The sequence below is a fragment of the Quercus suber genome, unplaced genomic scaffold (genome assembly GCF_002906115.3).
Source record: "Quercus suber isolate HL8 unplaced genomic scaffold, Cork oak 2.0 scaffold_4, whole genome shotgun sequence".
NCBI classification, from domain to species: Eukaryota; Viridiplantae; Streptophyta; class Magnoliopsida; order Fagales; family Fagaceae; genus Quercus; species Quercus suber.
Genome location: NW_027069470.1, coordinates 251,855 through 279,473, shown reverse-complemented (window position 1 = coordinate 279,473; position 27,619 = coordinate 251,855). Strand labels below are relative to the sequence as shown.

At 38.9% G+C, this 27,619-nt stretch overlaps 4 protein-coding genes and 1 non-coding gene across 5 annotated transcripts; 3 read left to right on the top strand and 2 right to left on the bottom strand.

Annotated features, from left to right (window-relative positions):
- Positions 1–1,875: 1,875 nt before the first annotated feature.
- Positions 1,876–6,234, top strand: LOC112017830 (FRIGIDA-like protein 4a). The gene is made up of 3 exons (XM_024050285.2): positions 1,876–2,909; positions 4,504–4,679; positions 5,427–6,234. The coding sequence occupies exons 1-3, from the start codon at positions 2,003–2,005 to the stop codon at positions 5,937–5,939; spliced, it is 1,596 nt and encodes a 531-aa protein (XP_023906053.1). The 5' UTR covers positions 1,876–2,002; the 3' UTR covers positions 5,940–6,234.
- A 5,266-nt stretch (positions 6,235–11,500) lies between these two features.
- On the top strand, positions 11,501–13,253 carry LOC112017880 (uncharacterized). The gene has a single exon (XM_024050341.2). It carries the CDS (start codon positions 11,847–11,849, stop codon positions 12,879–12,881), a length of 1,035 nt encoding a protein of 344 aa, XP_023906109.1. The 5' UTR covers positions 11,501–11,846; the 3' UTR covers positions 12,882–13,253.
- A 644-nt stretch (positions 13,254–13,897) lies between these two features.
- LOC112017876 (ferredoxin C 1, chloroplastic) lies at positions 13,898–14,603 on the bottom strand. Its single transcript, XM_024050336.2, has one exon. The coding sequence runs from the start codon at positions 14,540–14,542 to the stop codon at positions 14,102–14,104; it is 441 nt and encodes a 146-aa protein (XP_023906104.1). The 5' UTR covers positions 14,543–14,603; the 3' UTR covers positions 13,898–14,101.
- Positions 14,604–20,701: 6,098 nt separating this feature from the next.
- On the top strand, positions 20,702–20,897 carry LOC112017887 (U2 spliceosomal RNA). Its single transcript, XR_002883535.1, has one exon. It is a non-coding gene; the product is annotated as a U2 spliceosomal RNA (small nuclear RNA).
- Positions 20,898–22,166: 1,269 nt separating this feature from the next.
- Positions 22,167–23,738, bottom strand: LOC112017851 (uncharacterized). Its single transcript, XM_024050305.1, has one exon. The coding sequence runs from the start codon at positions 23,736–23,738 to the stop codon at positions 22,167–22,169; it is 1,572 nt and encodes a 523-aa protein (XP_023906073.1).
- Between the last annotated feature and the right edge of the window lie 3,881 nt (positions 23,739–27,619).

Genomic DNA, 27,619 nt, shown 5'->3' with positions numbered 1-27,619 from the left:
TATATTGAGCCCAAAGCCCTGTGTGAAGGTTACTGTATGTCCGAAGAAACTAAAATTGTTGAGGAGTACTCCGCATGAAAGAAAGATACTTGGGAGTGAAGAAGATCCATCCGAAGAGAGCACTAGCGTTCCGAAGAGATCATTCTCCTCGGATGTAAAGATTCTTAGTCAAATAAATATCTGGGGAGTTCGAATGAGCTTACTAATGACTTTAGCAATCTGGATAAGCTGTGGACATGCCGGGAGATAAGAAGAATGGAGAAATATCTATAAAAAAAAAACTGCCACCACCACATTAAATACACTGCATCTGTTTTTCTAGCCACATTAATGTGGAGAAGACCCCTGAACAATGCCAATCCAGCTACCACCACTTACGGAAAGTTAAAGAAGAAATCTGATGTGACACATACTCAAGTGGACACTTAGATGAAGAACAGGTGGACGATAAAGATGATGAGGGAGGATGTTATATAAAGAAAGAGCTTCTAGAGAAAAGGGAGGGACTTTTGGAGAGTTGTAGAGTTGTATGAATTTTTCATTGAATGATATTCCTCTTCGGACATCAAATTGAAAGACTGTGAAGTGTGTTTTTCATCAGTTCCTTCCTAATACCATAGTTAACTATTGCTTAGTCCACAATCGATCTAGTTATTTCTCTCATTCTCTACAAATTCATTGTTCTGGATTCATTGGGCTCATAATCCAAACATTTTGGGCTTAGGCCACAAAAAATATACCCTACATTAATTGTGTTTACTATATATATATATATATATATATGAAAAGAATAAGTTAATTAAGTACTTGTGAACAAGCTCAAGTTCATTCAATAGGAAAATTAATTAAATTTAAATATATAATTAAATTTATTTATGAACTCAAGTGTTGTAATTTAAAATAAAAATGAAGGTTCTTGAAATCATTCCACTTAGCTTTGGTTTTAAATTTCAATAACTCTAGGAACACAAAAATTTTTACAAATTATTTCACAATTGTTGAGGTAACAAGTTGTTAATAGTTGATAATAAAGTGATCTTATTAGTGAGAATAATCATTAATAAAAATTTTTTAATTCAATTATTGTGAAAGGAAAAAGTTAAGTGGGTTTTAGTTAACTCAATTGGTAAAGTCTCTAATAGTTGAATAAAATATTTATGGTTCAATTCCTACCTCCACTATAAATCGATTGGTGTATTGGTTCTGATGATATAAAATTATCATCAGAAGTAGACGCTATAGGTTGAAACATTTTTAAAAAAGAAAAGAAAAAAAAAAGCTAACAAGTGCTCTAAAAATATTTGTTAATAGACAATTTATAAAAAAAGAAAAAAAAAACTAAAATAGTTTTATTTATTTATTTATTATAAAAGTAAATTAAAACTTTTTTAAAATAATTTATTAATAAATATCTTAAAACACTTAATTGGATCTATTGTGAAAAATGTTTAAAAAGTTATTGAGTTGGTAGCGTGGCATTAATTTTAAGAGTTGGTAGGGTAAGGATGATAAATGACGAGTTTGAAAAAAAAAAAAAATAAATAGTGGATTGGCATCTTCACCCTCCACACTTGCGCATAGTTGAGGCAAAAATGGCATAAAACGTTTTACTTGGTGTAACTGTAACTTTACTCATCCTACGTCATAATCCTCACTTTACCAATCCCCATATCCTGCGCACCCCAACACTTACCCCGCTCACTTTAGCACCTTTCTCGCGCCACCATGTGCGTTCCCCTAAAATCCTACGCACCCCAAGCGCATTCTAGCACCGCCCCTCGGCCCAACTTTTTCAGACGCCAAAACACGTGTCTCTCCATAAACCGTCCACGTCAGCTCACCGTTTGCTCACTCTACACTTAACTTTATCTTCTACCTTCTCTCTCTCCCTCTCTGATTCTTCGTTTTTTCATTATCTAGGGTTTCGATTTTCTTCTTCTTCTTCTTCTAGTGAATTCTGAGTTGTATTACTGAGTTGAAGTGAAAGAGAACAAAGCAAACCATGGGGTCGATCCCCGATCCAGGCGAGTTGACCGAGTTGACTCCGCCGAGTTTCGACGAGTTCCAGAGGCAAACCTCACTGATGACGAGCTGCACACTTCTCTGGAAGGAGCTCTCCGACCACTTCACTTCCTTGGAGCAGAACCTCCTGAAGAAATCTGAAGCTCTCAGGAACAAAATCCAGAGCCTGGACCAAGAAACCAAGGTTTCGCTCAGCGAGCTCGAGCAGCGCGAGGTCTCTATCGAAAGCAGCGTCGAGATCGCCCTCGGAAAGCTCGGGGAGAACAAGGACGCCGCTCTCATCGCTCTCCGGAAAGTCTCCGGCGAGGACGAGAACGAGAACGGCGAGGTCGACGATGGCGAGGGGCTGTTGCTTGTGCTGAAGTCTTTTTGCGTGAAAATGGACGCGCTAGGGTTTTGGAGGTTTGTGACTAGGAAGAAGAAGGAGTTGGAGTCGTTGAGAGCTCAGATGCCTTTGGCTTTAGCTGAGTGCCTCGATCCGGCGAGGTTCGTGCTCGAATCGATATCGGAGGTGTTTCCGGTGGACAAGAGGGTGGAGAAGAGTGAGAGAGGGAACGATTTGGGCTGGGCCTGTGTTCTGGTGCTGGAATCGCTGATACCTGTGGTGGTAGACCCGGTGATCGGAAAGTCGAGGCTGCTGGTGACGCCGACCGTGAAGGCGCGCGCGAAGAGGATCGCGGAGACGTGGAAGGCGAGCTTGGAGGAGCGCGGTGGAATTGAGAACGTGAAGACTCCGGACGTGCACACCTTCTTGCAGCACTTGGTGACCTTCGGGATTGTGAAGAAGGAGGATGTGAATTTGTATCGGAAGCTCGTCGTCGGTTCGGCCTGGCGGAAGCAGATGCCTAAGCTCGCCGTCTCGCTCGGCCTCGGCGATAAAATGCCCGGTAAATATGTTTCTTTTGTTATGTGTGTTTTGAATTTTCTATTTTTAGAATGAATTAATGAATTTTTCTCTGTATCAGATTAATTACATTTTTGGAAGCGTGTAGGTTTAGCTTTATTTAGTATTGAAAGAAATTTTGGGGATGATGCATGAATTTCACTTTGGAAGAGTTATGGGGTTAGGCACATATCTAGATTCTAGAGGAGTCACATGGGCTTTTTGGGTATCTAGATCTGTGTGTTTGTACTTGTGATTGCATTAGTATGAGGATGTGCCTATAGAGTATAAGCATGGACTTTTTTTTCTTATATTTGGTTGGTATTTATATGAATTATGATTTTTTTTTGGGGGGAGCTTTAAGAAATATGATTTTGAATAGAATAGAATGCATGTGGCCGACTCTGACTTGTTTTTTGTTCAGGATTTGTAGCTGACCCCAAAATGTTAGGAATAAGGGCTGGTTGTTGTTGTTGTATATATGATTTCATTGTAAGACATCATTTCGAATGAATGTATTCTTAGAGTTCTAAGTCCATTATGGAATCAGTCAATTTGATTACTTGGCTTTGGAATCACCACCAAACACAAGCTCAACTTTCACCAATGAAAGATTATTAATCAAAATAGTTTGAATACAAATAAACTATCTAGAGCTTTTATAAAGCCTCCATGAGATAAGGAGATGTAGATCAACTAATCCTAGTTGAATTCAAAATACTAATCCCTATCTAAATAAATAAAAACTTAAAATATGAAATAATCCATTGAAAATCCAGATAATTTCTGGTTGTGCTCCCACATCAATGTTCCTTGTCCTCTGTTAGCTTTTGTCTATAGGTTTTTTGTTTGTTTTCCTTGCATCTAAAGGTCTCTCGGCATATGATATGCACATTAGCATATGGCCTGTATCTGTTAAATTATATATTACTACATGAATGTAATATTGCTTTTAAACACGTGGTAAAGATACTTAGGTTAATTTCATTAGTTTGAATGAGTTATATGTTGTTGGTGTCATGGTGCTTTATTGTTTAGAATAAGTATTTGGAGGAGTTAATGGCTGGTCTTTATTTTAATCTCAGCAGTATCGCCATTGATATGTTCAGATTTTTATAAATATTTAAATGTTTGAAACATTAACAAGTATTTGTGAGAAACATAATTTTTTTTGTGAAGATACATTTTGCAATCCTGCTAGTTGTCTCAAGTTGTGGCTCTTTCTACCGAGTAGATTCAGTTATCATTTTTTTCCCCGATTAAACAGTTATCAGTAATTGTTACTTTTGTGGAATTGAAATATTTCAAATTAGTGAAGATTAGCAATGATGTAAGCTACTTGTTAATTATATACTACTAGTCTATAAAAGTCTATAACATTTTCTGTATGTAATTTGAATTATAATATGTGGGTGGTAGAACCTGGTTGAGGTATGCTTCATGCATGTAGAACATGGAATATTTAGAGGTTCAACACAAGTTTACTTTAGTCCCATAGTTTTATGATATTTTGTCAACATCTCATGCTTGTTCTAGTGCCTGTCACGAATGTCTCGACTAGTTGAGTTGTTAATAGTTTACTGTATTGTTATGTGCAGATATGATTGAGGAATTAATCAGCAGGGGACAGCAGCTTGATGCTGTGCATTTTACTTATGAAGTTGGTCTTGTGAACAAGTTCCCCCCTGTTCCTCTTCTGAAAGCTTTTTTGAAGGATGCAAGGAAGGCTGCAGCTTCTATTATGGATGATCCCAATAATCCCGGCCGAGCTGCGGTATTTCTTTTGTTATTACATCCTAAATCTTATATCCTAATAATTCGTATGGGCTGTTGTAGTCTAGAAAAATCAAATTATCTCTCTTCCCTTCTTGGTGATTAATCTGATGTCTTTTTACAGTCCTGGGTTTTCTCATTCCTAGCACTCTTTTCTGGCCTTTGACATTATCCTATGTTTGGAAGCAAGCTTTTGTGCCAAAAAAGGTTCTGGGTACTAAAGCCTCCTTTTATTGGGGGAAATACAATTTCTACTATGCATATGCATTTAGCTAGGATTTCAGGGAATAACATGTGAAATAGGTTCAGGATATTAAAGGCCATCTATGTTGGGTGAAGCATGATTTCACTCTATGCAAGCATAACCTTTTTGAGTTTTTGTTTCCTTTTTTTTTTTTTTTTTTTTTTTTTATGTTTGGTTGGGGGGGGGGGGGGAGGTTGGGAGAAAGTTGTTATGTTTTCTACAAACACAGTAGATAATGCAGTAAAGGATAGGCATCCAAGCTTTTTGAATTGCATGTGTAGTTGGTGTGTGTGTGTTTAGCTTGAAACGGTACAATATCTACAAATATGTTACGATGAGATTAACATGATTGCAGTCCCCTAATTTAATGGCTCTCTTTGATAATTGGAAGATGATGGCCGTAGAAAGTGGGTAATATATATTTTCCCCATATTAGAGGCAACTTAGGGTGGGAGATCTACACCTTACTTCTATTTAACGAGTAATTCTTTGTTGCCTTTGCAGCAACTAGCTGGACGTAAGGAGCAGTCAGCACTTCGGGGTGTCATCAAGTGTATTGAAGAGTACAAACTAGAGGATCAGTTCCCTCCAGAAAATCTTAAGAAGCGCCTTGAACAGCTAGAGAAGGCCAAGACAGAGAAGAGAAAACCAGCAGCAGTCCCTGCCAACAAAAGAACAGCAGCAGTCCCTGCCAACAAAAGAACAAGAGCTAACAGCGGTGGCCCCATGCCTCCGGCCAAGGCTGGACGTTTGACAAATGCTTATGTATCTTCCTTCCCTGCACCACCTACAATTGTTAGGTCTCCCTCTCATGCTCAGTACCCTGCTGGCATCCCCGCATACCATTCCCCACCCCCCATGTATGGCAGCAGAAGCCCACCAACAAATCCTTATGCTTACTCACCAGAAGCAGCCCCACCTCTTGGATCATACCCAGTAGCTCCCATGAACTATCCTGCATATGGAGGCTATGGCAATGGAATTGCACCAGCTTATCAGCAGGCTTACTACCGATAGACATGACTACTCTTTGAAGATGGTAACCACTGATATGATGACCCCAAAATCTCATTTGCTTTCTAAATGGTTTGTCTGTAATCACTAACCGTTTAATGGTAGCGATGTATGTGTGTTAATCGTAACATTTGTCCTACTTCTTGCTCTGCCATGGTGAGAAGTTGTATTTCTAATGTTGATCAAACTTTAGATCTAGGTGACTGTGGAAAGTAATTAGGATGGCAAGAAACAGCATCAAGGACTTGAGGAACTACCAATGCCGTTTGTTTAGTTATAGAAACTGCTCTTACTATTTTGTCTTGGTCTTCTTCCCATTCTTGAAAATGTGGCTTCAAATTTAAACAAATGCCATCTGTGTTTTTAATTTGTTAAGTTGATTTTTCTTTTAAAAAATGGATGGTATTTGATTCCATCTGGGCCTCTACTCTTTTCTTCCTTGATTCGGAGAATGATGGGTGCGAGAAAATTTGCTTCATCACAGAGCATGTGCTTCGCCACTTGTTTCTGTGGTGGTGATGATGCCCCATCCCTTGTGTTAGATGGGACAGTGATAGCAAGTTTGGTGGTTCAGATGCGACAAAGTAAAAAAGTAAAACAAATCATCTTTTTATCCCATCCGGAGCTATGTCTTAGCTTTAATTAGACAAGAGGAATCACTGAACCAGTGAGTTGATCTTGAGCTTTTGTCCTGGAAGTTGCCGAGAAATTGCCCCCTTTTTTCCATAATGGATCAATGCATGCTTATTAACTATGTACTGTATGCCCATTATGAATTTGTGCCCTCTGTATGCGTATGTTGTGTAAATCTGAATAGGTGCCCATTTTGGCAAGGACTTAGGAAAGGCTTGAGGAAATTTGCTATTTAACATTATTTTTGTAACAATTTTGTTAGTTGTCAAGTTTCCAATTCGAAGCTTAACAATGGTGTTTCCAATTTGAAGCTTAACAATGGTGTTTCCAATTCAAAACTTAACTTAACAATGGTGTTTCCAATTCAAAACTCAACAACGGTGTTCTTTGTCTTCGACCTGCCGCATGGGTGTGGTGGCTTCTTCTTCAGATCTGCCATGTGGGTTTCTTTTTGTGTGTTCTTCTTCTGATCTCGTGGGTTTTTCTTTTTCTGATCTGCTAGGTTGTTCTTCTTCTTGCCGTGTTCTCTCATAGAACTCGGACTATAAGACTTGAGTTCTTTCACTGAACTCAATTCTCTCGGGCTCGAGATGTTTGTTAATATGTTTCAAAAACATGTCAACTAACAGGATAGTTGCTAAAACCATGTTAAATGACAAATTTCTTTGGAAAAACTTATTTATAAGTTTCCCCAACTGTTGAGTTTGAATATTTGGATTAGTGAATGATAAAATTTATGTCAATGGAATTGTGTGAAATTGATATTATAGTAATCACAGATATTTATTTTAATAAGTTGTGAAAGAGAGTTTGAGGATTTTTTTTTTCTTTTTAAAAGGAAAAAAAGTTGTGAACGTTTTTGTCTCCAACCTTAGCTGCCTCACTAGATAATGGTACAAAGAAGAAAAAGCTTTTTGCTGAATCAATCTTCAAACAATGGGATGTAATGCTTCCCTTCCGTAACTTCTGTCATCATTTTGCAACAAAGTTACAACTATGAGATGAAAAGAAGGGGAAAAAAAAGTTGGTAGAGAGTTATGACTTATGAGTGTAACTCTTTTTTTTACTCTTTCTTGGAGTCATTCATATTCCTCTAACTATTGTTGTGATGTATTATATTTTCTTGATTTTTTTGAGCATAACTAAAGTTTTTAATCTTCAAATTTCTTATTCTCTTAAGTGGATTATCATGACAATAAAAGCTTATCACATAATTATAATTGATACTAGCATCTGATCACGCGTTCATGATGCGCGTGCTTAAAAGGTTCTTTTATTATTTTTTTTTTTTCAACTAAAGTAATCACATATATACAAAGTAAATACACAAATGATTGCGTGGGAAGTTGTGAGTTATTGTATCTATTGAAGTAAGTGATTAGGATATATATATATATATATCTCTCTCTCTCTCTCTCTTTTAAGAAACTGGTGAGATATATCTAATTTAGAGATAATATATGTTAATTTTTAAGGAAAGAAAACCTGTTATCAAGTAAAGAAAAATGATCTCATTAAAATTTTTTGATAAGTAATAAAAATTGAATGCCAAGGTGATGAAATAGATAACCATTTAGGGGGAAAAAAAAACTTGCTGCCAATTTTTAAAAAAAAAATGTAAAAATTTCTTTATACTTTCTTGTTTAAAAAAACAATTTTAAACAATATGAGTATAAAGAAATAAAGTTCTTGTTTAATACTCACTTACTCAGTTTGAAAACCAACAAACAATGTTTTAGAAATTTTTTTTACCATGTTATTCTTAAGTTTTGTTTCTACTTAAACTTAGGGTGTAGAGATATATTTGCCACAAGATCAGTCCAAATAAGAGAATCCTGTTATAAATAATATAGATTTCTCAAATAATTGATAAATACGTTCAAATATATAACTATGTAGATTGTGTTTTGACATGAGCTCAAATTCTCACTTTCAAATTAAGGATTAACTCAAATAAAAACCAAAGGTTATAACTTGTAAGTGGCAGAGAAAGAGAATTTGTGATGAGATGGGGAACTTTAAAAACATAACACCAAACACAACCCAAAGTAAAGATATTAAAAAAAAAAAAAAATCATCAACCTAAAGCGGAGAGAGAGAGAGAGAGAGAGAGAGAGAGAGAATCATGGACTGAATAGACCAGAGTGAACTGAAATGGAGCAAACTGAACCGAATAGACCAAGGTAGACTGAAATGGACTAAAATAAACCGAAATGTTACGCTGATATGGCTCAATAGAATTGTAGTAACAATAAATAATATACTTCAACTTTTAGATTTTATATAGAATATAGATGGTTTGTATAAATGAAACTTTGCTTTCAAGATTTTTATAAATGCAATAGATAAGCTAAAGTCACTAACGTAATAGATAAGTTTATAATATTGCCAGATATGCTAAAGGTATCTATATGATTAGTGTGGATGGAAAGGGTTCCATAGCAATTCTAAGATATACTACTACGAACTGATTTGGCCTTTTCATCCTAATAAAATTTATTGAGTTTTCTTTTAAATAAAAAAAAAAAAATCAAAGTTGAAAATAGATTTCTATGTCACACTCTGAATAGGAGTATCATTTATAAATTATACAAATGCTTGGAGAAAAATGTTATTTCGATATGCACCTACTAACCTGTCTCTCAAGAGCTTCAAAATCGACATATCATTGGCAGAGTTACTTTTTATCATCAATATCATTCTTAAGTATGTCTAGCTCACATTCCAAACTTTACTATTTAACTTGTAACTAACCATGCTCAGCTTTCCAAAATCCAAAAATACAACTCCCCCACAGATAAAATGTATATGTAAACAAGGTACTTACAAAAATGGCATTTCATCAGTAACTCTAAAATATAAAAAAATCAATACTTTACAGCCCAAAAGATTATAAAGGAGGGTTTTTTTTTTTTTTTTCCACATATATAGGCGCAGATGAAAATGAGGGTTACCGTGAGAGAGAGGCAGAGAGTGAAACCCAAGTGAAGTAGGTTGCCTAGCTAGAAAGAGTTTGGAGTCACAAATGTACACAGGCCACTTGATTTCTTGTATAGAAGAAATCACGGCAAAACAAATAGGCAGAGTGTGAGAGAGAGAGAAACGGTGGTGAAATACTCACCTTCCTTGCCGTACAAGAATGTTGCTCGTGAAAGAGAGAGACGGTGAGGACTGAGGACTGTGACGAGAGTAAATATAAATAGAGTTATGCTAGGACCACCAAAAATTGCATAATTTTGTGCCATAAATTGTCACGTGGCTAGTTGTGACTAGTGAAGGAGTGTTTGTGGGCCATGTGGGAACACGTTTTCACTAATCATAGCTCATCACGTGGTGAGTTGTGACACAAAATTGTGTCATTTTATGTGATCCCAACATTACCCATATAAATAAGAAATAGCTAGCTCACAAGAATATTATGTCAGCTTGGGCGGGGCTACTAATTTCAAAAGATTTACAACAATATAAGAAGAGCATTCAAAATTTTCTTTAAAAAAAAAATTGGTAATCAGCATTCAAAACTTTTTCTGTATTTTAGGTGCTCATTTTTCAAATCAGCAGACCATCTATTTTTCAATTTTTTTATTAAATTTTATTTATTGTTTTTCTTTTTTAGACACAATAACAACTATTTATTACTTTCAAGATTAGCAAAGAAAGAATAAAAATTAAAGTGTTCGTTACACTTTTAGCAACAATAAATATTTACACAATTTTAACAGTGTATGTGGGTAATTTTTTTAATAAAATATGTAAATGTGACACATTTTTTCTAATATACACCTTGATACTATATATACTATATTATTAGGATAAAGTTTGGCTACAAACTTAATTGTAGCGTATTCCCTAAAAAAAAAATTACTTGGACTATTATTATCACTAAAAAAATTAACATGATTGTAGAGATTGGATCTGAGCGCTTCTCCTGCTGGACGAGCGGACTCAAATCCAATTAGCCCAATAAAATGAATTTGTTGAGAATGAGTTTAAAAACTAGACCTTAGTGAGGATTACAACAGTTAATATGATGGTCTTAACAATCATACATAGATGAACTGGGGTTATCTAAGAAAGTCTGTTCTCGGCACAGTTCGAGGAGCCTTGTGGCCCTTCTTGAATGAGCATCCCCCTCTCCTCCCTTTGATCTGTTTCTCCCTCTTATATATAGTCCTCTCCCCACGATCTCTTTCTTCCACTTGTTGATCATCCATACCTCTCTCTGATTACCCGTCCCATCAGCCACCTTACCAAACCTCTTGTGAGTTGCAGCAACTAAGGCAGCACTGTTTAGAGATCATTTCTCCATTAATGCGGCCAGAGCGTTAGTTGTGGGTATTTAATGTGGAGGTGACAGTTTACTCTGGAATTGTTTCTGTGGTAGACACTTTGTACTTGGGCTTGGTATAAAGTGGGTCGGGGTTGCCAGATTCTTTAGGCCCCACAATGATTATATATATATATATATATTTTAAATTTAAGCATTGAATTGTATGTTATTTATATTTCTTAACACATATATCAAATTTCATATCAATTAGATGTAATTTATTATTCGATCTATAAAATAACTTTTTATGCATAATTTTAAATCACAAAAATTTGTAATTTAAATATTTAATTGATGATATAGTTATTAATTTTTGTTTTTCAGAAAATTTTGCAAGCATGAAAGATAAAAGAAAAAAATGTAATCAAATGACGGATGTGTCAAAATTCACATGTAATAAAAAGGTATTTAGTGGATTTGTAGCCTTACACTACAGCAAAGTTTGTTCCTAAACATTTTCATTATTATTATTATTATCCTAGAAAACTATTTTTAGAGTTCTTTATTGATACCTAAATACACGTTTTAAATACTGTAAATTAAAAAAAAAAACATTTCATTATATAATAAAAAAAAATTTCGTCCTTTTTTAAGTTCATCCAAATATCCAATTAATAAAGGGGCCGCCACTTCCCTTCTATTCATTTTCACTCTTAGCACTAAAAAATAAAATTATTTAATTATTTCATCACCATCATCACCACCATGCTCGTTGCTGTTATTGTCCAGAAATGAACCTTTTTTATTTTTTATCATGGGGTTTATTAATTAATGCGCTCCCTCTAGTTCGAAGCTTTCAGTTTTCACACGGGGCAACTAGAAGGGTAAAATCAGTTCTCGCCCACCACCTGTTTGGTGATTTGCTTCTCTGAACTCACACACCTTTTTTGTTTTTGTTTTTGTAAACTTGGTACGCATCCTTAGTCCACTATATCGTAGCTGTAATCATGACATTTAACTTTTTGAGGAGAAGTATCACCTTCTCATCAGTTGTGAATTCTCATTTTTCTTTGAGGGTGTGTCGTTTTTGCTCCGTGGCCTCCACAACAATTCTTGGTAAAGAGACAGAGATAACAACACGTTCAGCACCTTCTTTTAGTTATTCTAGTAGTCTTCATCTCTCTCCATTGTTTACTGATGATAAAGCTCATTCGGGTAGTTATGATATTGAGCTTATGGATCATGATACGTGGAGAGTTTCATCGGGTTTAGCACAAGCTTGGCAAGGAGTAGATGGTAGTTCTTCATTGGGAACAAATTCTCTTATGGTTGATGAACCAGTTGATTCTTGTTCTCAAGTTGTTGAGAGTGATCAGGACTTCGATGACATTGATAATATGAGAATTCGTGGCAATCTGTTCTATAAACTTGACAGGGATTCCAAGGAATTTGAAGAGTACAATCTTGATTTCCACCGGAGGAAGTCTTCAAATCGAGAGAATGATCGAAAGGAAAGCAAAAAGGCAGAGAAAAAGGATGTCCCAATTGGTATCGTGGCCCCAAGAGTTGAAAAACTTCCTAAGGTAGTAAGCAATAAAATTGTTAAGTCTCCACTTGATGAAATGGATAATGCTTGTGTTGGTAAGAAGAAGCTAAGGACTCTGACTTATAATCAACTTACTGGTCCTTACCACGAACCTTTTTGCTTGGACATTTACATATCCAAGGCTTCTGTTCGTGCCTGTGTCGTTCACAGGGTGACAAGTAAGGTTGTTGCTGTGGCACATTCCATTTCTAAAGATATGAAGTTTGACCTGGCTTCGACTAGGAATGCAACTGCTTGTGGTGCTGTGGGGGCGGTTCTGGCTCAGAGGGCATTGGCTGATGATATTCATGATGTGGTTTACACTCCAAGGAAGGGGGACAGATTGGAAGGGAAGCTTCAGATTGTGCTTCAATCTATCATTGATAATGGTGTTAATGTGAAGGTGAAGCTTAAGCAAAAGAGACCCATAGGAGGTGGTCTGTCATCTACACCTTAGAACTTAGAAGCATGGTTGTTCAATTTGTTCTTTATAGCTAGTCTAGCCAGTTGTCAACTGAGTCTCTACTCTTTAATTTTACTTCTTTATTTGAAACTGGCTCTGATTGCTTTCTGATGTGAACTGTTATAGTTTGATCTGACCATCATGAGACAGTTCACAAAAGTGTAGTTTTGTTAACCTCTCTCTGCTCTACAACTAAACACAAGACGAGAGGAATTTAACGGACTGTGCTTGCATGATTCTGTTGTAGGCTCAGTTATTTTAATTATTAGGGTGTTCTGTATTGTTTTGCATCACATATTCTACAATCATTTGGTGTTCTTGGATTTGTTCTTTGTAAAGTATGAATAACAATCAAATCTTTCTCAATTGCGGCCCATACATCATTACATGGCTTTGAACTTTGATTTCTAATATAATTGCTTTATATGGGTCCGTTTGGATAGCACTTATTGTTGCTGAAAGTTGATAAAAACTGATTGTTGCTGAAAACACTATAGCAAAATAATTTTTAAATGTGTAAATAGTATTGTGGGACCCACTTTTAATATTAAATATTACGTGAACAGTGCATGAACAGTACATGCACAGTGCACGCACAGTAACTTTTGTCTCCCCAAAGTCAACAACTGCGGCAAGGAAAAAAAAAAAAAAAAAAAAAAGAGAAAACGCAAGTCTGAAACGTGCCGTGACTTGCCTCCCTATCCAAACGCACACATATATTTTTGTTATCCTATCTGGATAGATCACTAACCATACCATTATCCACATTTCCACCACAATATCAAATACCATAACTTAGTGATATAGACACTTGTTTTAGCCCATAACATAGAGTAACAGCCGGCCTGATTGATCCAGCTGCGTTTTGAATTTAACAAGAGCAATACAATTTTTTTTTTCAGAACTTTTTAAAGTGGTAAGTTGTAATTGGAGTAACTACACTTTCAGTCTCATATTATTGACACAACTTTATTATAAGCCAATCAAAATAGATGATATCATCAGTGTAGAAAAAAAAATTATGTCCCTAGATTTATTGTTGGAATCAATGCCATATTCGAACAGGATTGAAAACCAAGATGATTGCACACATATTAACTGAAATGCGGCACATAACATGATTATTATTAGCTAGAAGCACAAACTAACTCAATTGAACAATAAAGAACCAACATCCTCAAACTATATTAAAAAACCAACAAAAATCAAAATTATTAGTCATTAGCTGTTGCTAATTGCAAAGAAAGCAGCTCATCCTCAGGAATAGTTCTAATGTGACAATCCGAGCGTGGATAAGCTGCACATAAAAGCGCATAACCTCGCTCCACCACATCATCACTAAGCATACCATCACTCTGATCGACTGAGCCACTCAAAAGCCGAGCTGGGCAAGTCATGCATACCCCAAGCTTGCAGTCATGTGGGACAGACAGGCCAGAGTCAAGTGCCTTGGCTAGAATGGTCTCGTCTGGTTCCACTTCTAGCTGGGTAGTTTGACCCTCGTGCTCAATGACCACTTTGTATGATCGAACAATATGTGAAGAGAGCCGGGATGGTTTGATTTTGAGATGAAATGCAGTAGCAGAAAGCTTGGTGGGGTGGTTGTGTCTTGGTAGAAAGAGTGTAGGAGATGGAGTGAAGTGAAGGGTTGCCATGTTTTTGTTTGAGGAGGAAGTGGAAGGGGTTTGTGTGTTTTTGGAGTGCTAAGGAGGCGTGTGGTGTCTGAGAGGATAAGGTTTTGTCATTTTTTTTGTTTTGTTTTTTAAGCTTGCAAATAAATTTTTTACTTTTGCTTCATTTTTCTAGAGTAACAATAAAAAAAGGGCCTTTCAAAACAAAAACTGAAAAGGCTTGCTTCATATTTTCATCTACATTAGTATAATCTGGTGATTAGCTTATTACATTTTTGTCTGCACTAAAATTTAATTGGTGTCTTGTCTAGTGATAAAGAATAATTATCATGAAGTTAACATCATATATATATATATATATATAACCTTTGTCACCTTCTTTGGTAGGGATTGGACTGAAAATCAAATTCTATTATACCAAATTAAATTTGGAGAAACTATATTATTGGTGTCTAAAATTTAAGTCACGTTTTATTTTAATTCTTCAAAATTTAAGAAATTTAAAATATATTATGAAATTAGTTTTATGTAGCATTATTGCTATAAAACATCATCATCATGTGAGTTTATTGAATTTTTCCACATAAGCAAGAATTATAATGTTAAGATTATCAAATGATTAATTTGGTAAGTTAACAACTTTTTGAAGACTAAATAAGAGTTTTTCGAATTTCATTAACTAAAATATAATCTTACTTAATTTTTAGGAATGAAATGTATATTTTTGCCATAAAATATTATTGAATGAACAAAGAAGAAGTTGGCAACGGAACACAAGTTGTGTAGTAAATCAGATGAACTTCAAAAGATGGAGGACATCCTTAATCAAGAATCATAGTCAGCAAATAAATTAAAACAAAAATCAAAGATCATTTATTTGATAAATTTGAATTCAAATAATAGTTTTTCTTTTTCATGTTACAACTATCATTAGTGGGAGTAATGCTATACTTCTTTCTGAAAAACGAGAAAGGGTGGCTCACAAATATTAGAGGTGAAATTGGTTTAAAAATTGTTTGCCTCCTCATACTTTTTAATTCCCCCAAGGCTTAAATGGATTAATACCAAATTGTGCTTTAGTTGAGGATAATGAATTGCTGAGGAGACGAAGAAAAAATATTCATCAATGGTTTATCCTCTATATTCTGTGAGCATTATGAGGATATAATTGAAGGATTCATGCCGAAACAATAAAGTTATACCTTGATTACTTTGATTTCTAAGGAGGACAAAGCTGCAAAGATGAAACAGTTTAGACAAATTAGGGGTTGTTTGGTAGTGTATTTTAAACAACAGTTTTCAGTATTTAAACAATATTACACGTATTTTCACATACTTTTTTACCCACATGTATTTTCAAAAAATACAAATAACGTTACTATAACAATATTACTAAATAGGCCCTTAGTCTTTGCAATTACTCCACTCTACAAGGCTATATCCAAATTCTTGGCAATTGATTATAGTCCCTTCTATAGTTCTACCCAAGTTGATATCTCAATGGTAAGCACTGTTTATTCCTAGAAGAAAAATATAGGAATAGCATAATTGACCAAGAGATCAGCCATTCCGTGGAAAGGAAAGAATAAAGAAAACATAGTGGTAAATAGGTTTGAAGCTTGAGGTGGAAAAAAGCTTATGATAAGCTTGAGTAGCCTTTTCTCTTCTAAGAGATCAAATAATTTGGATATTCAAAGTAATGAAGTATATGGGTGGACTATAGCGTACATAACAATGCTATTTTTTTCTGTAGGGTCAGTTTTTGTTGCCCAAGCCCAAAGGATATGGGTTAAAGGCCCAACGAACTCAGAACAATGAATTTGTAGAGAGTGGATCGAAGGTTTAGGCGCCCGCCGGCGTGCATGAGGCATGAACTACTTTTCTTTTATTGAAAGATGTTAAGAACAATTTACAATTGGGGGACGCTCATCCGCCATGGGCCGAGGAGGTTTTTTCTTCCCCCACCATTTTTCTCCTCCCTTTACATTTTGCTCACATTTCTTATATATCCCTCTCTTCCTCCTCCTATTGATCATCTATTGGCCTCCATCCTGACCGTCTGTCCCATCAGAGGCCATATCCATGCTCCAGTGGTTCACCCTGATCGATGTTGCTCTGTCGAGGGGTTACATCCTCATTAATGCAGCCAGAAGGGTTAGGTGAGCGTATTCAATGCCGAGGTGACAGTTCGCCCAGGGCTTGCCCCTTCTTCGTACTTCTGTTGCCAACGCGTGGCACTAGGTCCTCTCCTCCTCGGATATTCCAGGAGTCCTTTGGTAGGGTGGTCCTCGTGTTTTTCCAAAGTCTCGGACGCCCGAGGACAGGGTCATCCTCGGCGTGGGCCATTTGGGCCTGGCTTGGAGTGGGCCAAGGCTACCCGATTTTCTGGCCCCACATTTTCCATCCTACTAAATGAGAGACGAGAGTCTTTTTTATTTCTTAAAACCTATTATAATAAGGAGATCCATATCTCCATTTTTGCTTATTTTATACTTTTAATGTTTATTTGTTTATATTTTTGAAAACATCGTTTTAAAAAGCTATATATTGAAAAGGTTGATATTTAAAAAAAAAAAAAGGTTGTATTTTCCTGAAAGGTTGGAATTTTTAGTTAATACAAAGTAGAAATCATCAAAAATATCATACACATTCTCACATAAATATTCTACTCACTTCACACAGCCCCATCATGTAAGATATTCCTTAGAGCATCCACAGCAGTGAAGTTAAAAATTTAGCTTTTTAACTTCACCAAAAGTTACTTTATCTATTTTATCTACACACTTGCTGCAGCAGTGAATCTATTTTAGCTCTCAACACAATAAAATAATATATCCACTACAATAAACAACAATCATAAGCACTCGCAACCGCTGCCGCTACTGCCAACTCTTCCGCTACCACTGCAATCGCTACCCAAAAAATTTACTAACGGTGAACAGTGAGTCTAAGGATATAGAACAAAAAACTAATATTTTATTCTCTCTCTCTCTCTCTCTCTCTTAATATATATATATATATAAACCTATTTCCTCAGTTCTATCATCTCTCTCTCTCTCTCTCTTCAGTCACCGGTCTTAACTCTCTCTCTTTCTCCCTCTCTTAGATCAGCTCTCTCTTTCTCCTCTCTCATATCTGCTCTCTCAAACCTTGCTCTGTGTAGATCGGCCGTGGCTAAGCATGGTGGGTCCGTGGAGGTGTTCTTGCTCCATGTAGATCAGCGGTGGCTGAGCATGGTGGTCCGTAGAGGTGCTGTGGTTTGGGTTCGTGCGTTTGGGTCTGTGGATTTGGTCCATGGAATGGGTTTAGGTCCGTGTAGATCGGTGGTGGTGGTGGGTTTGCTCATTGGTGGGTTTTTTTTTTTTTTTTTGGAGATGGGTTTGGTGATTGGTGGTAGTGGGTTGATGGTGTTGGTTTTGATTTTGGTTGTGTTGATGGTGGTGTGGGTTTAATGGGTTGGGGTTGCTTTGGTTGCTGTTGGTGGTGGTTCATGGTGGATTCATGGGTTTAGTGGTGGTATATTTGTGGGTTTTTGGGTGTTGGAGGTGATGGTGGTGTGTGTATGGTGTTGGAGAGGTTGCTGATTTTTTTTTTTTTTTTTTTTTTTTTTTTTTTTGTGATTGTTGGGGTGTGTGTGGTGGTGAGGTGGTGGTTGGCTGAGCTCCTCTTTCTCATGTTGTGGTTTTTGGAGAGATAGAGGCAAAGAAGAGAGGAAAGAGAGAGATGGGAGAAGATGTGGTGGTGGGGGTTGCCGTGGTCGGAGTTGGGTTTGTGGCGGCGTGGGTTAGGGGGGTGGTGGCTTGAGAGGTCTGAAAGTTGAGAGAGAGAGTTGAGAGATTGTGAGAATTCTGAGAAGAAAAGAAAAGAAAAAAAGAAGAAGGAAAAAGTAATATTTTAATCGGGCTGGGAATAAAATAAGGGTTTGGTTTATATCCAGTGGCCACTAGACAGAAGCTGAGTCCATAAAATAATATTTTTTTTGTTTAGCTCTTATGAACAGTGCACATCGATCTATAGATGTGCATTGTAGCAATGAAGCTAAAATTTATAGATTTAGCTCCACTGCTGGAGCATAATTTTAGTGTCAATGTAGCTGAAATATAACAATATAGCATTATAACTACACTGCTGCAAATGCTCTTAGTGTATGATATTTGGGTTTTTTTTTTAAAGTGTCTAGATACTTTTCCTTATAATTAAAGGCATCAAAGTTCATAGCAAGAGCCCCCCAATTTGAAGATGATTTATTGATTTTTGTTGAGCAAATTAGAATGAGGCTGAAGCAATGAACTTGTTGTCCATGTCATTTATATGAGCTTTGTCAAGTCAAGCCATCAAATTCAAGTGTACTTCAAGGCAAGCCATTCAAAGATATATGACTAAGAGCATCGATATCCACATATATTAGCTAAAATTTGGAGAATATGTGTTGTGTTAGTGCTCCAGCAGCTTCGGTAAAGTCAGTTTTTTTTTTTTTTTTTGGCTCATGAACAGTAGCCTGATGGGCTACTGTTCATTCTTCAAATTCTTATTTTCTATTATTATAATTAGGTGTTGAATAAAAAACTGTTGGAAGATGTGTAGTTGTTAAAAAAAGAATAAATAATGAATGAAAAAAATAATATTTAAATGAGATAAATAATCTATTGGAAGGTGTATTTAAAAAAGTAGGTAGATAAAGGTAAAAGTCACTGTTCACTCTCCAAACAGTATAAAAATTTGATGAACCTGCTAGAGATGCTCTAAAAACATTCACATCAACTCATGTAAAATTTGTGTCTATTTTACACATAAAAACCTACTTTTTCTATTTTATACATTCACTTTTACAATACACCCACATCAGTTCATCTATTCTATCACCTCTTTTATTTAAATAATCAATTTTTTCAATTATTTTATTATTTCTCAACTAACATTTTTATACGCGCTCTATCTCTCTCTCTTTCTCTCTTTCCATTTTTTCTGATTCTATTTCTCTATACCCATCTCTCTCCCTCTCGGTCTATCTCTCTATACGCATTTCTCTCCCTCTCGATCTATCTCTCTATACCCATCTCTCTCCCTCTCGGTCTAATCCACACTAGCTCCGATCACAAGCTTCGATCCACAGCTGCATCGATCCACAGCTCCGATCTCTCTAACTCCAATCCACAAGCATCGATCTCCCTAGCTCTGATCAGGCTCTGATCCACAGCTCCGATCACAAGCACCGATCCACAGCTCCGATCTTCCTAGCTCCGATCCACAAGCATCGATCTCCCTAGCTCCGATCAAGCAAGACCCATACCCACGAGCTCCGATCAAGCAAGACCCACGAGCACCGGCGATCCAGATCCTTTCTTCACCGGCCGATCCACGCTCCACGCTTCACTGGCTGACCCACGAGCTCCGGCGACCCAGATCGTTCCGATAAGCACCGATATCTCTGTCCGTTTGGGTTTGTGGTTTGTTTGTGTGTGGGTGTGTTTGTGTGTGGGTTTGTTTGGGTTAATTTTCAGTTGATTTTGGCCGTTTGGGTTTGTTTGTGTGTGGGTTTGTTTGGGTTAATTTTCAGTTGATTTTGGCACGTTGGATATTGGGGAAGAGAGGTAGGAGATAAGAGTCAGTTAAAGAGGAGGGAGAAAAAATTATTAAAAAATCAAATACACGAGCTACAGTGCCCATGTAAATTTACACGGGTACTGTAGCTCGTTGATAAATTTCCGTAAGTTTACATGATTTTGAAAAGACTGATGTAAAATATTTTTTAGTTCAAAATATGTAAAAGTGGTCAAAATATGTATTTTACGATACGAATCCTCTAAGCTACATAAAGTTACACTGTTACAGTAAAGAGTCCTGGGTGTGTAGGATGGGGCAAGAGTCTAGAGCAATTTATGTGCTATAGGCTAGGTCTTGACTCTTGAGGATTCTCTAGTTGTCTTCCCTTTTACTTCAAGCCACACTGAGAATGGCCTTTGATGTTGACATGAAAAAAGGTGCCGGTTGGTAGATTTATTTAGAATAAAACAAAGAATCTTGTTGCCGATCGAAGAAGGCAATCAACTGCAATATTTGCATTTAACAAATGTAAAAGTGCCACGCATAGTTGGTCAAAAGTCAGAAGTCCCACATCGTGTAAAGGGAGAAGGGAGACACCAGGATGATATATAAAAAGCGAAGCCAGACTCATTTCCAGTCATACCTTTCTCGGCCTTTTGGCTAAGATCAAGTGTAGTATCTGTTCTTATCAGTTTAATATCTGATATGTGGGTCATCGGCCCACGCGATATTAAATTTATTTCTTGAGGGGGAGGGCCCACCGCGGTAGCTTGCTACCGGGGCTCTTACGCGTCGCCCAAGCGTTGCACTGATGCTCGGGCCTGGCGCACCCCACCCAAATCTAATTCAAAATTTAATCAACCTACTCTTCTTAGAGAGCCCAACGATTTCACCGTTGGTTACTTGTGCGCGGGTCTCATAACCATTCTTTTTCATGCTAAGATAGACGGTTAACTATTGTTTCTAACGATATGGCGGACAGTAACTCTAAACGTGTGAACCACCTTAACTTAGTGACACTTAAAATATTCTATAATAAAGAGAAATACTAATTTTTCATAGTACCAAATAGCAGTTTGTGTGCAAATGGAATGTAGATGCCACTTAGAGGAAAGAGGGAGATGAAAGAGTGGGAAAAAGTGTTCTTCGTATCTTGCTGTGTCCCATTTTAGTTCATGCTTGCTCACGTTAAAAACGAACTTTGATTTAGAACCCTGTAGTTTAGCGCCGTACTTTGCTACCCTTTGTTAGGAGAATTATAGTTTATATTCTTTCTCATTTAATGTGATAAGTGATAACTATCAAATTAAAAAAAGGAAAAAGAAAAATGGCCTTTAGCTTTGATGTGAAAGTACTTGCTGAAAAAACAAAACAAAGAATCTGGAGGCCAAGGGACTAGGCTATTATTATTATTATTTTGGAGAGAAAGGGACTAAGATATTATACTTATTGCAATAGCATTAAACGAATATACATGTCCATCTCATCCCACACTGACATTGTGAAAGAAGATGGGAGCAAATGAAGTTTAGGTATTCATGAAAAATTAGACAGAAATTCAAATTATTTTTTGGGGGGTAGAGTCCTCCGCAGTAGCTTATTGCTGGGGCTCCTAAATGTTGTCCTATGGGCCTGGCGCTCCCCACCAAATCAAGTCTAATTGTCCAAGTTTATCTAATGATGTAGTTGAAGACTTCAATAAGCTCATAGTCTAATTATAATTATGAAAAAATTTAAATATTTGCCTCTTGAGCAAAATAGTAAGTTGAAGTGGTTGTATGGAATCTGTGCGGGCCCGAAATCGAAGCCTATTGGGCTTGGCCTCTCTTGGACTCACAATTTACTTGTACGATAGGCTTGGATTTCCTACACTGAGTTGTTCTTTACGCTGAGACTCAATGAGATCACTTTTCTCTTCTCAAGAGCCCAAATCGCCTTGTTCTCAACCTTTTCCTCTCTGTTTCCCCTCTATTTGTCTCATTTTTTCCCGGTCCTCCATGCTTTCCCCTATTTGGAAGTACCTATCTACATCCGGCAACACCTTTACCTTGAGCATATTCTCGGCGCGCGCGGCCCCCTTCTCCTCTGGCGGGCTCTGTAATTGCTATAAAGGCGCCCCCGACGACGAACAATTGGGGTCAGCCTGATCCTTCTGGTCGGTTTGCTCCTTCCAATTAATCATGGCGACCAAACACTGCCTGGCCGCCCTCTGACTTCCTTGTATCACCGTGACACCATAATCGGTATGAAACTTGACCTTCATGTGCAAAGTTGACGGCACAGCCCCCATTGCATGTATCCATGGTCTTCCTAGAATTACCGTGTAGGGGGAGTATGAGGCGACTATGATAAAGCTTACCCTTACCTCCTTGCCCCCCATGTTTACGGCCAGAGAGATTTGCCCCTCGGGAACCACCATCTTCCCGTTGAACCCAACCAGGGGAGTGCGGTACTTCGACAGATCCTCGTTCCTCAACTCGAGCCCCCTAAATAGGTCCGGGTACATAACCTCCGCCCCGCTTCCCTGGTCTATCAATATTCTCTTCACAACGAAGCCGCCTATCCTCGCCGTGACTACCAATGCGTCGTCGTGCGGCTGAATGGTTCCTTCCAAATCACTGTCGTCGAAAGCAATCGGCTCCCGGGTGGGTCTGATCTTCTTCGCGGGAGGTAGCTCTCCCGTACTTCCCTCTAATGATATTACTGTCGACACCACGTTCCTTTTTACCGTTGAAATGCCCCTGGGGGCGACGTGAATAACATCAATTATCCCAAGTGGGGGCGGAAGGGGATTCCCTCTTTGTGGAGCGCCATGCCCGGTTCCTCGATCCCCGGCGTCCGCCATGAATTCTTTGAGGTGCCCGGCCTTAGCCAGCTGCCCGAGGTGGTCCTTCAATACTCGGCATTGCTCGGTAGTATGTCCCTGGTCTTTATGGTAGGTGCAGTATAAGTTCTGATTCCTCCTAGAGGGGTCGCCAGCCATCCGGTTCGGCCATCTGAAATACAGCTCATGCTTTATCATATCCACAATTTTATGCACGGGCTCTTTGAACGTCATGTTCACCTCCCCTGCCGGTGCCACTGGTTCTTGAATCCTCAAATTTCCCCGTGCCCTCTGTTGAAAACCGCTCTGCCGAGGACGATCTGTCACCTGTGCCTTGCCTTTGCTTTGTATTCTTTCATCTTCCAGCCGCTTGTACTCCTCAATCCGCCTGATTAGCTGCCTCATATCCTCGGGAGGTTTCTTAGTCAGTGATTCCCTCAACCCCGACTCCTCAGGCAATCCCATTCTAAAAGTGCTTGCTGCAATCTTCTCATTCCCTCCGCCGATCTTGTTGTAGAGCTCCCAGTATCGGCTAGCATAATCACGGAGGGTTTCCCCTGCTCTCATCTTCATAGACAGCAGCGCGTCCACCGGTTGTTGTTCCCGGCTGCACGTCACGAATCGGGACCCGAACTCCTGTATCAGCTCAGCAAAACTGTGGATGGAGCCCTTGTGCAACCCGTTGAACCACCTCAAAGCTGTGGGACCGAGGCTGGAGGGAAATACCTTGCACATCAGAGCGTCGTTGCGGGTATGCAGAGACATCATTTGGATATAGTGGCTGACGTGTTCCACCGGGTCCATTCTCCCGCCGTATGAATTGAACGGTGGGCGCGTAAATCTGTCCGGCATTGGCGTGCGTTCAATGTCCACTGAGAACGGTGACCGAGCCGCCCTTCGCAATGGCGGCTCATCTCATCCATGGCCGCATTCTTTGTCCGTTTTTCATCTGGGGACCCCGAGCCCCGATTTCCATACTCTCGCGAATGGGAGCGACTTCGTCGTCGGCGAGATTCCCCCGAATGCGAACGGTTTTGGTGCCGACGAGACTCCCTCGAGCGTGAACAATCCCGGTATTGGTGGGATCCTGATCCATACGACCCCACTCCGCCCCGTTCTTCCCCGGCGTCAGATCCTCTCCCTCGGTTGCCTTGATCCATTCTGCGGCACTCGTTTCTTGCTTCTAACTCCAGGTCTTATACTAACCTGTGCAGCCGTTCAAGCTCTTCGTCCCTCTCGTCGAGTTGCCTGTGCCTGGAAGCATAGGATACTGTTCTCCCCGTCTGATATGACCTTTCTCCAAGGCCGGACCGCTCCTCCTGTTGCTCGTAAGCCCGATCCTCGCGTCTCTTCTGCCTCCGCTCCCGCCAGGTGGATCCCTAGGAAGACCCCGCCGAGCCACTCTCGGCGTTACTTCCAGACATCTTCCTGCACCCGAGTCTCGGTGGAACCACTGCTTAGTAGGAGTTTCCCACAGACAGCGCCAATTGTGCGGGCCCGAAATCGAAGCCTATTGGGCTTGGCCTCTCTTGGACTCACAATTTACTTGTACGATGGGCTTGGATTTCCTACACTGAGTTGTTCTTTACGCTGAGACTCAATGAGATCACTTTTCTCTTCTCAAGAGCCTAAATCGCCTTGTTCTCAACCTTTTCCTCTCTGTTTCCCCTCTATTTGTCTCATTTTTTCCAACCCTTGTCTTCCCAAAACTTCTCATATTTATAGTCCATAGTTAGTGGAGAGGTTATGATTATTTGCCAGTAAGTGCAACCGGCGGTCCAGTATTATCGATCGTAAGTGGGTGACTAGGTGGGAGTGGGAAGCGGTGAGGATGGCGTTGGAACTTGGTTCCCACCTTCACGATAGTTCTCGGCAGCGATGCCTCCCCGAGGCACGGCCGGGAAGGTATAGAACGGGGTGTTCTGAAAGTCGAATATTTATCACTGCTCGGGAAAGTATTGCTGAGAAATGATGATGATGCAAAGCCTGGGCCCGCAGCATGTGTGGCTCTGGGGTGGGCCGCTAGGTAGAGGGAGACTGGCCTTACAGGCCATGCACTCAGGCCAGGGTCCGAGGCCCAAAATGGTCCCCGGTTTGGGGGCCGTACAGAATCAGTTAACTAATTTACATTGTTAACCGGAAGAGATCCTTAATCAAGAGTTATAGTCAATAAATAAAAAAAACAAAAAACAAAGATAATGTATTTGATAAATTCGAATTCAAATATTTGTTTTTCTTTTTCACGTAACAACTATCATTAGTGGGAGTAATGCTATAGACTTTGTTGAGGGTCATTTTTTGAAATAGGCAGAAGGCGGCCCAACCCAGAAATACGGGTAGCAGAGAAGTGGCAGACTAAGTAAAACCATTAGGCTCAAGCGGCAGGAATAATGGACCACAGACCCTTAATATAAATAAATGGGTCTTGAAGAAGTAAGTGGGCCTAAAAGGCCCGGAAAGAGAGAAAATAGCACCCATGGGCAGTATGTGGTATGGAAAAGCAAGAATGGGGAAGTAATGTAAACAAAGAAAGTAAGGGATAATGGTAAGCCCATAAACCCCAAGGATGAGAATGAGGAAATTGGGCTAGGGAAACCCAATTGAGTTAGTAAATACCCATGGGATGTGGAGTTAGTACATGGACCGAGGAAGTCCAAAGGAAGTGAATGGGCTGGATAGGCCCAAGTGAAAAGAAAGGGACATTGGAGCCCATAAGTGAGAACACCAGTGGCCATATTAAGCCATTAGGGGAAAAAAAGGAACGGCAGGCCTGAAAAGAGGCCCAGTAGGAACAAATCGCCGCGGCGGGAAAGGCCAAGTAACGCAGTAGGAAGCCAAGACAATTAAAGAATTGGGTTGAAGAGAACGCAAAGCCCAGTACTCGGTAAAGCCCAGACCCTATGGGAGCGGGAAATCAGAGTAGCAGCTCGTGAAAAGCCAGAAACGGATCGCAGGCAATACAAGCAAAGTCTCCAGTCCATGGCAGATGCATGAACAGCAGACAGATTTCAGACATATGCACGCGCAAGGCCCAAGCACCACCAGCCTATACTCAGCTAATACGGGACGTGGTGGAGTCGTGGGTCAGATGTAAGAGGGCATGGTTTGGAGGTGGGGAGAGGGGAAGACCTGTTTTGAGGTTCCTGCTCAAGCTCTTCTGGGGGATACGTCCTGCTAGGATAACATACCACCCAAAAGAGGCAAGGCTGAGTTGGAACCAATAGGTGCATGCCATGAGGGATAGAGAGAGAGAAACATCATCGCGACAAGAAGAGGTGCCGCGGCAGACTAACAGACAAAAAAGTTGTCTTTGTCTGTAACAGGGGAACTCGCAGACGGAACAGTGATGGTCAGCAAGTACGCCCAAACCAGACAAAGGTGGTTTAGGGGTAGAATAGTAAAATTCGGTCGCGACAGGCATTATAAGAAGGAAGCCTCTGCCGTGTACAGGAACAACAATAAGAAGGAAAAGAGCAATACAACACAACGTAAAGAAAAAGACTCTGAAACATACTTAGAAAAACAGGGGAGCACAATTCTAAAAACTACAATTGTGGAAATCACTGAAGAAAGACTAGAAAAGAGAGAAAGACAGAGAGAAAAGAGCAAGTGTTAGTGGCATGCACCGATAGGTCCCTTCCCTTCTCTCCCTCTCAAATCCCTGTTCTCTTATATAATCGTCCTGGGCATTGTCCATTCAGTTCCGCCTCCTTCAAACCCATTAATTTCCACGGCAGGAATTCTTTTCCTCGGAGGTTAATCGTGTTGAGAAGAGGCGTTCTTCCTCCCTGACCTTGCCCCTGCGGACCAAACTCGGCTTATTTCCTTTATTCATTGATTAATCTTTATTACCATTTGCCCTTACTGTTTTCTTTGTTAAAATTGTTCATATTATTGTGATTATGGATCATTTGGTCATTCACTATTAAAAGAACTATTTGGTAATTCCAGAATACATTGCTCTATTTTTTTTTTTATCAATTATGTCTGCCTGCCGCAAGCTTCTCTGAAACAGCTCTGCCTGCTGCAAGTACTCTCCTGGTAGACAAAGCCTAGTTTGTGCACAACCCGGCCAAGTTGAGTTCCAGTTGGATTGGTCTCGACTCCCGCAACCCAAAACACTTGAGCCTACAACCACAAAGGGGCAGCCTAGCCCCACACGGTAAAAAAAGGCCCCTACAGACTTCTTTCTGAAAAACGAGAAAGGGTGGCTCACAAATAGAGATGAAATTGGTTTAAAAACTGTTTAAAACTTGTATTTTTAATTCCCCCAAGGCTTAAATGGGTTAATTCCCTGTGTTTTAGTTGAGGATAATGACTTGCTGAAATTGCAATCAACTGTTGAGGAGACTAGGAAAAAAAAAAAAATTTCAGCAATGGTTTATCCCCATTATTCTTTAAGCATTATTAGGATATAATTTGGAGGATGCTTTCCCAGGCATGAAACAAACATTTCATGAAACATGTAAAAGGCCATTAAGCTATTACAATTTAAGCTAAACCTCTACACAACTTAGCCTAATACAATTGATTACCGTTAGTTAAACCCAACTAACAACTTAGAAACACTGATTGAAATATACAATTTACTTTTAACAATTCCTCACGTAAACTGCCTTAGAATTCAAACAGAAAATAATATCCTACCATTTACAGAAAGCAAAACTAACATAATGCTATGCAAATTCAATCTTAAGGGTACAAAAGCAAGTTTGAAATCAAAATAAGCCCCA